This window comes from Clarias gariepinus, chromosome 2 (assembly GCF_024256425.1).
Source record: "Clarias gariepinus isolate MV-2021 ecotype Netherlands chromosome 2, CGAR_prim_01v2, whole genome shotgun sequence".
NCBI lineage: Eukaryota > Metazoa > Chordata > Actinopteri > Siluriformes > Clariidae > Clarias > Clarias gariepinus.
Window position 1 is genome coordinate 32,199,231 of NC_071101.1, and position 13,211 is coordinate 32,212,441.

At 40.4% G+C, this 13,211-nt stretch overlaps 1 protein-coding gene across 1 annotated transcript in view; it reads right to left on the minus strand.

Annotated features, from left to right (window-relative positions):
- Positions 1-12,547, minus strand: part of appl2 (adaptor protein, phosphotyrosine interaction, PH domain and leucine zipper containing 2) — a 36,678-nt gene extending 24,131 nt beyond the window's left edge. The window contains exon 1 of the mRNA XM_053483918.1: positions 12,414-12,547. Within this exon, the coding sequence (XP_053339893.1) occupies positions 12,414-12,467 (54 nt within the window). The 5' untranslated portion in view covers positions 12,468-12,547. The remainder of the gene's footprint in view (positions 1-12,413) is intronic.
- Between the last annotated feature and the right edge of the window lie 664 nt (positions 12,548-13,211).

The window sequence follows — 13,211 nt, forward strand, 5'->3', positions numbered from 1 at the left end:
CCGACTTTTTACGCAGTCCAAAAACCAAGGGCATGTCACCTGTTTGGGTATGATGTGCAAAGTGCTCATATTAAATCTCTTTTCAGATTAAACCAAAATGTTTATTTTAGCTTTAAAAACTCTTTTGAAAAGTGAAACGAGTCAATTTATTAAATTAGCTAACTTGGATTAACATAGCTCACAGAAGGAAATTGCTAGTCTCTGTCTCATGTTTTTATACAAGCATGGCATCTTGAGATTAAAATAAATGGAAGATTTGTGCCTTCAATGCCAACCCCAGCAGCAGAAGATCACGAGAACGCAGATGAGGTGTAACTACATTGGGGTGGGCACTATGATGAAAATATTATTAATCATGACAGAAACAAAACGCAAGTCCATTTGCAATTGTAGAATTATCCATCCATCCATCCATCCATCCATCCATTCACAACCCTAGTTCTCAAATTTCCCCCATTCTTCCATTATGCACATCCTCAACTGCACAATTGTCTGGGGTTTCGTTACTATATTTTGCGATTCATAATGCACAACACGTTCTCAATTCTCTCTGTGTTTAGAGGTCATGCATGTGTAATTTGAGCAGAATGTGGTTTGGTGTTGTCCTGCTGAAAAATACAGGGATCTTTCTGAAAAAAAGATGGCATGTGGATGACAGCCTATTTTGCTCAAAAAAAAAAAAAAAAAAAAAAAACATTAATGGTGCCCTCACAGATATGCAATTTACCCATGCCACGGTCACTGGCACATCACCATACCATGAATGATGCTGGCTTTTGGACCTGACACTGATAACAGCTTGGATGGTCCTTTTCCTCTTTGACCCAGAGAAAATGACAGCATTTGGTTCCGAAAACTATTTGAAATGTTGACTTCCCGGACCATAAAACATGTTTCCAGTGTGTCACTGTCCATCAGAAATAAGACAGAGCCCAGAGGAGTCTTTGATGAGGAGTCTCTCACCGATCTAGATTGTATTTATCTATCCATATTTCTTTCCATTTATTCATCCATCTATCCATCCATCCATCGCAGTGGTTCCCAACCCTGCTCCCTGAGGAATCCCTGTCCTGCATATGTTAGTGTTTTCTCTGTTCCTGATTTGGCTAATCAGCTACACATATTCTTATTGCACTTCTGGTTATATGGTAATGTATTTTTATCACTGCTAGTCAGGATTAATAAAGTTTCCATCATCCTTCCATCCCCATCCATCTAGGAACCTCAGTAGTCCAACTAGGATCTTGGAGGCCATTGGTGACCATTGTATTTATTCCCATTTGTACAGTACGACTGTGGTGGGACCTCCGCTCAACATTCACATGTGTATACTTAGGAGCAATTTGGTAACGCCAATCAGTCTTATCTTTGGACTGAGGGAGGAAACCGAAGAACGCAGAGGAAACCCACCAAACATGCAAACTCCTTGCACGCAGGCCCGACGCAAGAATCGAACCCGGGACCTGGTACCTTGCCGCCATCAAGGACTTAGAAGTTTATTCTCACGATCTCTGTGGTCCAGAAGTTAGACCTTAAATAAGACCAGTGCTTCCTACAGCAGTTCATCCAGACACATTTAAAGCCCTATATATCCAGTAAAGCCATTGTTATGTCTCAGAGTAGTGTTCACCAAGGACAAGAGGCTCATAAAAGTTTAAAAACTGTGGCAGACACAACTGCCGCTCTAAAGAAGCAGAACATTTTCCAGTGAATTTTAAAAGCTCCTAACAGTCTAGTTTGTCAGTTTCTGTCAGGCTGCATTGTCTACGCTATAGCGGCTAATGCTTTTTTATAACCTAGCTGTGCTTTTATTAATGCTGAAAAGCTTGAGAGTGACTACAAGTTAACAAATCTTTTAAAATACAAGCGGTAAGTAGTTACCGCATAAGTAGTTACTGCTCAGGATATTTATCAATGTTAAACCTAAAGGAGAAAAACAGCTTAGTTCAAAGGGAACAAGTAGCTTAAAAAGCTATTTATATATTTATTATTATCGAGGACGATACAATATTGCAATAAGAATTTGTAATTAATTCAATATTTCCATTTAGTTTAAAAAATATTTTTATCAATAAACCATTATTATTACATAGGTTAGTAATCTATTCAATATAAAATTTCTGTAGTTTGAAATTTTCCCAGTAGCAGATACGGTTATTTAGGGTGCATACCAGGATAACCCATGGACGAAGTGATGTCTGTGCCAGTGACGTCAAAGAGGGAAACTGACGGTTTCTGCACAGGGACAAATGAGTAGGGTGCACTAAAGCCTCCTGAGACCTGAACTCTACTCTTGTGTACATTGACATTGCAATTTGTACTGACTGTTTCTTTTTATTTATAGCTGATAACTATAAATTTAATCAATGTCTTCAACCAGGAAGAAAAGGATGGTACAAGGATAAATATATATAGACAATTAAGTTGTCATAAATGTCATGTCCTCATACGAGGACATTCGGGTCTCAAGAGGATGGAACGGGACACAGCCATGCACTTGTACAGTACAGTGCCTTTGATGGCCTGAGTTCATGTCCACTGTGTGCCATGAAAACTCACAACATAACTTATATTTCATGTATGTTGTATTAAAATAAAATTCATATCTTTTACATCTTATGACAATGAAAAAACAAAAAATCTGAAATTCCTACACGGAACCTTAGGTTTTTGTAAAATGAACATAGCTACAAGGGTAAATAAAGCGGCACTACGTACAAGCGCAAGCCTCTACTGGGACAGGAATCAAACAAAGTACTTGCAAGAAAAAAGAAATTCTTAAAAAAAAAAAGTATGTAAAAAATTATCCTCAAATCACAATTTAAATCCTGGCATCATACTCTATGACACATATTGTGTTTTAAATTCTAATATTCAACTATTAAAAATTAAGTCTAAAAACATATTTATACAAAATAATACATTTTTGGTAAAATAATTTAAATACCTAAATTGTTGATAAACTCTACATAAATTCTCCACTTTATGTACATTACCTGTAATAAAAGGCAGCCTTTAGTTTTTTATGTGATTTGATGTGAATTTTATGTGAATTGAGCACTAGATCCAATTCTGCCAACCAAATACTTTATAACACAGAATCGTAACCTCACAGATGCTAAAGGTAACTAGCTAACAATTTTGCAACTATACTTTTATTTATTTTTTTATAATCATCATTATTATTTATTACTTATGTATACATAAATTTGATGATGCAGAATTTAATAAGTAACAACTATTGTGCTAAAGAAACAGTGTGCTACAAACTCAACAATTTAAGTCCCACCTACATAACACAGAAGGGACGATTTCTTACCCTCAAATAGAGGCTAATAGTTTTGCAACATATATTTAAAAAAATTATGATGTAATTTACTTTACAAAGAAATAAACAAAAACAAAGTACAGTGGAACCTCGGATCACGAGCATAATTCGTTCTGGAAGCGGGCTCGTATTCCAAAACACTCATAAACCAAATAAGAAATAACGGTAACTCATGGCCTCCAAGTGGCGCAGTGGTAAAGTTCTTGCCCTATCATCCGGAGATTGCTGGTTCGATCCCCTGGTGATGCTGTCACCTGCTCGCGCATGCGAAAGGAGAGGCTTGCGCTTTCCTCCGTGTTTGTTACTCCGGCCCCTAACGGTGCATGAGCAAGCAGTTCAAAAAGATGCAGTCGGCTGGCGTCACCAGAAGCGCATGCGTGATACATGATAGTCGGTGCTCGTAAACCAAGACAATGCTCATTTTTAAGTCAAAATGTATTAAAAATCTTTGCTCATTTTGCAGAACACTCGTAAACCGCGTTACTCGTAATCCGAGGTTCCACTGTATACTCGCCTAACAGTAATCGGTATCTTCATACATTGACCCAGATATACAAATTTTTCTCGGTTATATAACTTACATATTGTTTTTTTTTTTCCTACTGTTGTTGTTAGTCTTTCGGCTGCTCCCAGCTACGCCCCTTTAATGGGCTAGACAACATACAGCCAAATTCGCTTGGTAAATCAATCATGACAAATAATCTCAGGATATTTAAAACCTTGGAAATGGAACTTCAGATCTTAAAACGATGTCATTTTTGAACATCAAGAAAAAGTAAATTAAATAAATAATAAAACATGGACAACTCCATATGATCTTTTGATAGCAACAAACTAGACAGCTAACTGTGATGAGTGATATTTAACTTCCAAAAGGTTACCTGTACAGACAGTGATCTAGATTTAACAAGCAAATATCTCCGTATGTTGACTGAGTTAAAACAAATACTTGTAAAACTCATACTTGTAAAACACATGTAACAGAAAAGAGCTGTTTCCTCTTCCTGATTTGGTGACACTTGCTTAACTCAAGCGTGAGGAGACTTTCCCGTGTTTCCAGGTAACAATATTTGCTTCCAGCCATGTCACGATATGCTAAAGAGCCACAAGTAAATGATCTGTTAGGAATAGAAAGAGAAACCAAAGCCCTTCTATGCATTTAACCTAATGTGCAAATAAGATGCTTCCTCACCAGAGATGTTATCATAGCAGAATAAAGACCACAGCCACTAAAATTTACTCCTCACACCCATTCTCCATAACCTGTATTAATACTTTAATTGGCCTGTCATATTTATTATGCTGGCTGCCACATTCCAGTCATGTTAATTGGACTTCAGGACGTGGCACATCAGAGGTTTCACTTGCCGGGTGGACTGGCTAATGAACTTATGTCTTGTGCACATCTCCATGGAATGATGGATATGCTTAAAACAGCAGGGTTTCACACTATTTCATAGGGTATTGTGGTAAGAGCGTGTGCAACAAACAGAGGAAATTAAGCTTGGCAAAGAAAATAGCAGACATACACAGGGTGGAGAAAAGGATGATGGAGAAAACCTCATGATTTTGATGCATGATGGTAACACACACAAACACACAGACATACATATACTGTACATACACACACACACACATATATATACATATCGCAATCCAACACAGACGCAATCCAGTGTCTTCTTGTGCCAGTCCCAAGTCTAGATAAATGCAGAGGGTTGTGTCAGGAAGGGCATCCGACCTAAAAACATTTGCCAAATCAATGACGCGAATAACAAATTACAAAAACTTTCATAACAAATCGGTCGCGGCCCGGGTTAACAACGACCGCCACCGGTGCTGTTGACCTACAGGGTGCCGGTGGAAATTGGGCTACTGTTGGTCGAAAAACTAGGAGGAGGAAGGCGTGTTTCGAAAGCAGAGAAAGAAAAGGAAAGGCAAGAGTTTAGGAGTGATAATAGGGACTTTGAATGTTGGGACTATGACAGGGAAGGCAAGAGAGTTGGTTGATATGTTGCAGAGGAGGAAGGTGGATATACTGTGCGTCCAGGAGACCAGGTGGAAAGGTAGCAAGGCTAGAAGGAGTATGAATTATTCTGAAAGAGGAGTTTGTAAGGAACGTTCTAGAGGTGAAGAGAGTATCAGATAGGGTGATGAGTCTGAAGCTGGAAATTAAACGGCGGATGTTCAATGTTGTTAGTGGCTATGCAGGTAGGATGTGAGTAAGAAGAGAAGAAGACATTCTGAAGTGAGTTAGATGAAGTGATGCAGAGCATCCCCAGAGGTGAGAGAGTGGTGATTGGTGCAGACTTCAATGGACATGTTGGGGAAGGGAACAGAGGTGATGAAAATGTGATGGGCAGGTTTGGTTTTCAGGACAGGAATGTAGAAGGACAGATGGTGGTGGACTTTGCAAAGAGGATGGAAATGGCAGTAGTAAATACTTTCTTCCAGAAGTGGCAGGAACATAGGGTGACATATAAGAGTGGAGGCAGAAGCACTCAGGTAGTCTACATCTTATGTCGACGTTGTATTCTGAAAAGAGATCAGTAACTGAAAAGTGTTGGTAGGGAAGAGTGTAGCCAGACAACACAGAATGGTGGTGTGTAAAATAACCCTGGTGATGAGGAAGGTGAAGAGAACAAAGGCAGAGCAGAGGACAAAGTGGTGGAAGCTGAGAAAGGAAGAATGTTGTGTAGTCTTCAGGGAGGAGTTGAGAAGGTCTGTGGGTGGTCAGGAGGTGCTTTCAGTTGACTGAACAACTACAGCCAATGTGATCAGGGAGACAGGTAGGAGGGTACTTGGTGTATCATCAGGTAAGGGGAAAGTGGACAAGGAGATTTGGTGGTGAAACGAGGAAGTCCAGGAGTGTATACAGGGAAAGAGGCTAGCTAAGAAGAAGTGGGACTCTGAGAGGACTGAAGAGAGTAGACAGGGAGATGCAGCGTAAAGTGAAGGTAGAGGTGGCAAAGGCCAAACAAAGAGCATATGAGGACTTGTATGCTAGATTGGATAGTAAGGAGGGTGAGGTGGATCTGTACAGGTTGGCGAGGGAGAAAGATAGAGATGGGAAGGATGTGCAGCAGGTTAGAGTGATTAAAGATAGAGATGGAAATGTACTGACAGATGCCGGGAGGGTAATGGGAAGATGGAAGGAGTACTTTAAAGAGTTGATGAATGAGGAAAACGAAAGAGAACAAAGAGTAGAAGAGGTGACTGTTGTGGAGCAGGAAGTAGCAAATATTAGTAAAAGTGAGGTGAGAAGGGTGTTGAAGAGGATGAAGAGTGGAAAGGCTGTTGGTCCTGATGACATACCTATGGAGGTTGGAAGTGCTTAGGAGAGGTGGCAGTGGAGTTTCTAACTAGTTTGTTTAACAAGATCTTGGAAAGTGAGAAGATTCCAGAGGAATGGAGGAGAAGTGTATTCGTGCCGATTTTTAAGAACAAGGGAGATGTGCAGAGCTGTGGCAATTACAGAGGCATAAAGCTTATGAGCCAGACAATAAAGCTGTTAAAATAATAAAGGGAAAAAGTAGTGGAAGCTAGGTTAAAGGGCAAAGGTAAGCATTTGTAAGCAGCAATATGGTTTTATGCCTAGAAAGAGTACATCAGGTGCATTATTTGCTTTGAGGATGCTGGTGGAGAAGTACAGAGAAGGTAAAAAAGAAAAAAAAAAAAAAGAGAGTTGCATTGTGTTTTTGTAGATTTAGAGAAGGCGTACGACAGGGTGCAGAGAGAGGAGCTGTGGTGTTGTATGAGGAAATCTGGAGTGGCAGAGAAGCATGTTAGAGTAGTGCAGGACATGTATGAGAGCTGTACAGTATGACAGTGGTGAGATGTGCTGTAGGTGTGACAGAAAAGTGCAAGGTGGAGGTGGATTTGTGTGAAAGGATCGTCTCTAAGCCCCTTTTTGTTTGCTCTGGTGATGGACAGGATGACAGATGAGGTTAGACAGGAGTCTCCATGAACCATGATGTTTGCAGATGACATTGTGCTTTGTAGAGAGAGCAGGGACAGGTGGAAGAAAATTTGGAGAGGTGGAGGTACGCTCAGGAAAGCAGAGGAATAAAGGTTAGCGGCAGTAAGACGGAGTACATGTGTGCACATGAGAGGAACCCAAGAGGAACGGTGAGGATACAGGGAGCGGAGGTAAAGAAGGTGCAGGACTTTAAGTACTTACTGTAGGGTCAACAGTCCAGAGCAACGGGGGGTGTGGAAAGGACGTAAAGAGGCGGGTACAGGCAGGTTGGAATGGGTGGAGAAAAGTGTCAGATGTGTTGATAAAAGTGCGATAAAAGAGTATCAGCGAGAATGAAAGGAAAGGTGTACAGGACACTGGTGAGACCAGCAATGCTCTACGGCTTAGAGACAGTGGCACTGAAGAAAAGATAGGAGGCAGGGTTGGAGGTAGCAGAGCTGAAGATGTTGAGGTTCTCCTTGGGAGTGACAAGGATGGATAGGATCAAGAATGAGTTCATCAGAGGGACAACTCATGTTAGATGTTTTGGAGATAAGTCAGAGAGGCCAGATTGAGGTGGTTTGGACATGTTTAGAGTAGAGATAGTGAATATATATCGGTAGAAGGATGCTAAGGTTTGAACTGCCAGGCAGGAGGTCTAGAGGAAGAGGTCCAAAGAGGAGATTTGTGGATGCAGTGAGAGAGGACATGAAGTTAGTTGGTGTGAGAGAAGAGGATGCAGAGGATAGGGTTAGATGGAGGCAGATGATTCGCTGTGGCGACCCCTGAAAGGGAACAGCCGAAAGACAAAGAAAAAGAATACATATATATATATATATACACAAATACACACACACACACACACACACACACACACATACACAGTATACACAGTATACACAGTCAATATTATATATATAACTATATAACTATAACTCAGTTACTTAGTGCAACTTAACCGTATGGCTACGTCTGACCCTAATGGCTTCCCATTATACTATCATGGCAACCCTCTTGTGTGTGATAAAGGCACATTTAACACAGATAAGAAGATGACTGAGGAAACATAACCAGGTGGACTGAACAGCAAGTTTCATCATAAAAAACTAAGAGTTTGGATAAAAATTGTGTTCTCATGCTACATTCAAAGAGAACTATTTTTACATTAAATGTAAGATGTGGAAGGGCAGCATGGTAGCTTTTAAATTAATGATTAATCGGGATTAACTAGATAAAAATGTTAGTTTAAATAACATTTAATAGATTGGCAGCACAGAGTTTCACGTGTTCTACAAGTCCATGTGGGTTTCGTCCCAAAAACATGATGAATTGACAACTCCAAACTTGCTCTGCCGTGTGACTGGGGGTGCTCTGACAAAGTGTATTCCAGTCTCACACCTGGTGTTCAATGTTAAAGAATAGCTGAATTAATTAAAATGTATAAACAACTAGTCCTATTATCAGCAACATATATCTTCTTTTTAGCATATCTGGATATATCTAAAAGAGGATGAGGATTATTAATATTGTAATAATGTTGCGGATTTGATAGCAGACATTTGTTTAAATATTCTTTAAATAAATTACTTTTGCAACTAGAAATGTTTACATATTAAGCAACCCAGACGGACGGATAGAAGGACAGACCCATTGCTTTAGAATCAATCTTGACTATATTTATACTTAATTATATTTACAATGCACTTGGTTATTTGGGTTTCATTCTTGGTGTTAGAAAAAAGGTCCCATGTAGAAGCCATGCTTTAATTAATTCCCTAAATTTCCAAGTTAATTCTGGTGAAAGCTTGTTTTTGAAATTTTAGGTCAACTCCCAGTTTCTGGAAGTGAATCCTGGACATGTAAACGATTCTGGAACCTGAGGCTTGTAGGTCTTGTGGGAAACGTGACAATGTTATGACACTCTTGATTTAGAAGCGTCTGACACGTGATACACAAAAACCTTTTCTTTAAGACTGGAATGATCATTGAAGTCACTGCTCCTAACAGTCACTTTGGTGATGAGGGAGAAAACAAGGAGAACATGTGAAACTCTGTGCAGGCAGTAACCTGAGCTCAAGATCGAACCTGTGATCTGTATCACAGCAACACTATCCACTGTAGCGCCTTGCTGACCTGCTCAGGTTCTCCAGCCCATTTTGCCATGTGTTTTGTATTAATATCCTGCTGCAGGATATATTTCACCATCACCTCACAAGAACAAAGTGTCAAATAGAAATACTTTCATTTTCACCCAGATCCCAGGGGCCCAGACTTTTGCACTCAACTCCAAGTGCACTTTAAAAGAATATAATGTAAGGCTGTGTAGCTGGATTTGACCGACTGAAGTGGGTTCAGAAAGTATTCAGACCCATTAGGTTTCTGCATACAATAACCAATAAAGTGAGAATAAGGCAGATTGTTTTGTATCCCTAAAGCATAACACCTCCATCACCATGCTACATTTAACGACTGGTACTGTATTTTGCCACTCTATCACTCGTACCCAGTTTACACTAAAGTACATGCTTACAGAACCTAAAGACGTTAGCTTTTGTCTTATCAGCTCAGAATTTTTTTTTTCCCCTCATGCTCTGGGCGTATTTAAAGTAAACAACATGGCTATTACTCAGGTGTGGCTTCCATTCAGCCATTCTACTATAAACTCCTGATTAATGTGGTATTCATGAGATGGTTCTTATTTCAGCAGATCTTTAAAAGACTGTGTTACCTCCCTGCCCACGAACCCTGACCTACTAGCCCCATCTTCCATTTCACAATGAAGAAGCTTACTGTGCTACACCTTTAGCCAGATCATTGTCTCCAACATGAAAAGCAACAGTGGGCCTAGTTGTACTTCTCTAAATGTCCAAATGATGTAGTAAAGGAAAAATTAGCAAAATTCGCATTTTGTGAAAATTTACACCACCTGGCCAAAAATGACACACTAATTTTATTTAATCACCTTTAGTTTTACACATAATTCGGTGGCCACTTCATGTGAGGAAATGATTCCTCATGCTCCCAGAACCACTCTTAAAGTTTGAGTCCTGGAAAATCCCTGTGCCGTCAGGGAAAAAGAACTCCATATATGTGATAATCTGGTCATTCAGTACATTCAGGTCATCAGCTGACTTTATGTGGCATTTATTGCCACATAATGTTGCTGAGGCTAGATCTGACAAACTGAAGCAACTTTAGATCATAACACTGACTCCAGGGGCTGCTATGAATAATGGGTACATCGCTTCATGTGTGCCTACCTTCTTACCCTGACACGCCCAACTCTCTGAAATAGTGTCATTCTGGACTCATCAGACCACATTAAGTTTTTCCATTGCTCCAAAATCCAAGCTATCCAATCTTTATGCTTCCTTGAAACTAAAGCCTTTTTTTTTCTTTAATAGTGGCTAATAAGTGGTTTTCTTATGGCCACACAGCTGTTCAGTAGCACAGCTGTTTAGTCCCTGTGAGTTCTCTTTAAGTAGTGTGCATATGAAAATTCTCTTACTTTTAACTTCAAGTGTTTAAGTGTTTTTTTTTTTTTTTTGTCCAACCATATTTCTTCCACAAATCGGAAAGTGAAAGTGCTGAAAGTGACAGTTTAGCATTATGCTTGATGGTGTAGTGGTAAGCACTGTCGCCTTGCATCTCCAGGGTCCAGGTTCGATTCCCGTCTCTGTGTGCATAGAGTTTGCATGTTCTCCCTGCGCTTGGTGGGTTTCCTCCGGGTACTCTGGTTTCCTCCCACGGTCCAAAGATGCAGGTTAGGCTAATTGGCGCTTCCAAATTGCTTGTAATGAGCGTGTGTGTGTGCCCTGTGATGGATTGGCACCCTGTCCAGGGTGTACACTGCCTCGTGCCCTAAGCCTCCTGGGATAGGCTCCAGGCCCCCATGACCTTGAATACAGGATAAAGCGGTATAGAAGACAAGGGAGTGAGTTAATATGTTGAACGCATACTTTAGGTCTACAGTATATCTTCTAGGACTATCCATGGTTATCCGTGGTCATTTTATAGCAAATCGGAGGCAGTCATTGGGCACAATGTGATTCAGAGGCAGTCGTTTCCCAATTAATTAAATGGTAAAATCTCACAGGTGTTTCACCTTAGCACTTTATTGCTGTGTAGTAGCATTTTTATTGGGAATGCCAATTAACCAATGTCTTTAGACTGTAGGAGGAAACCAGAGGACCCAGAGGAAACCCACCAAGCACAAGGAGGTCATGCAAACTTAGACCCTACAGAGATGCAGCGGAAATCAAACCCAGACTCAGGACCACCCGGGCACCAAACTGTATTCGATTAATCGCAACGATAGTGAGTGGGAACTCCAAAAATGTCATTATGGGGTGTAGGGGTGGATTGGTGGTTAAGGCATTAGGCTACTGATCAGAAAATGACAAGTTCAAACCCCAACACCACCAAGTTGCCACTGTTGGGCCCTTAAGCACGGTCCTTAACCCTCAAATGCTGTAAATAATAATAATAATAATAATAAATAATTATGAATTACTGCTTGTAGATTAACATGCAGAAATGTAATGCCATTGCATCTGTAATACAAATATATATGCAAAAGGATGTGAGTACTGTAGGTAGATTAGACAGTGTTTATATTTATTATACAGTGTTGTGTGTATGATGGTGTTGATGATGCTGTACTTGTTGACACACACACACACACACACACACACAAACAAACACAATGTAAACAGTGACAAGCTCTTGAGGGCCTTCTCAGTGTCCCTGTACCTAGCTGTCTGACCACACACACACACACACACACACTTGATTTTACTGCTATACACCCAGAAGCGCATGAAGCAGGCCGTGAGAACAAGAGCTGTCAGTTCGTAAACAAGCTGGGATGTGGCTCTGTGTGTGTGTGTGTGTGTGTGCGGTCAGATAACACACCCTGTGTTTACTGATCTACCCCGCACCATCACACACCTGTTTATAAACACAGAGTGAGTGCACTTACAGCTGCAGTGTAACGCAGGAGTGTTCACACTCAGTTCACCATGACTGCAACTCTACACAAGAAACGTCTAACCGCCATTACACACACACACACACACACACACACACACAGCATCATCATGCTCATGATCACGGCGCTTCTCCTACCTGCGGGCTGTCCTGTAGCGCTTCCTCCAGCAGTAACTTGTGCACGGCCGGCATCTTGCTCACGACAAATGGTGCTTTAATTATTCAGGATGTAGGACTCAGTTTCCCAAAATGCACCGCACACTGAGGGTGAGGCGGGAAAGGGGCGGGGCTTATGCATGACTCTACTCATAAACACACCTCCGTGGTACTTATTTAAAGAAATAATACTACTAATAATACTTTTAATGCTGTTAATTGAAGAAATTATATGTACATACACAAATAAAAACGGTGCATGTTATCAAAACGTTTATCTGAAACCCGTATGTAGTTTTAACTTTATGAGAGAGAAAAAAAATAAAACGCGTCATTTCTAATAAAACCTTGTCCTGTAGCACCCCCTAGCGGGAAAGTAAGGCAGACTTGAGACTCGATCATTAAACAGGACATTTTTATGTGCAGCCTGGCCTAAGGTTTTGAAAATAACACAAATGTTACTTTTTACAAAGTCTGCTGCTTCAGTGTTTTTAGAACTTTTTGTCAGATGTTATTATGGTATACTGGTATAAATACAACCATTTTATAAGTGTCAATGGCTTTTATTGATGATTACATTATATTTATGCGAAGAGTCAGTATTTGCTGTGTTTAGCCCTTTTTTTTTTAAGACCAACGCAATTCGCCCTGGCATTGCTGTCAATCAACTTCCTGCCCACATCCTGACTGATGGCAGCCCATTTTTTTGTAATCAATGCTTGGACTGATGCGCTACCATCAGTCCTGTGTCTTGCCAACAGTAAAGAATCCTGAGACCAT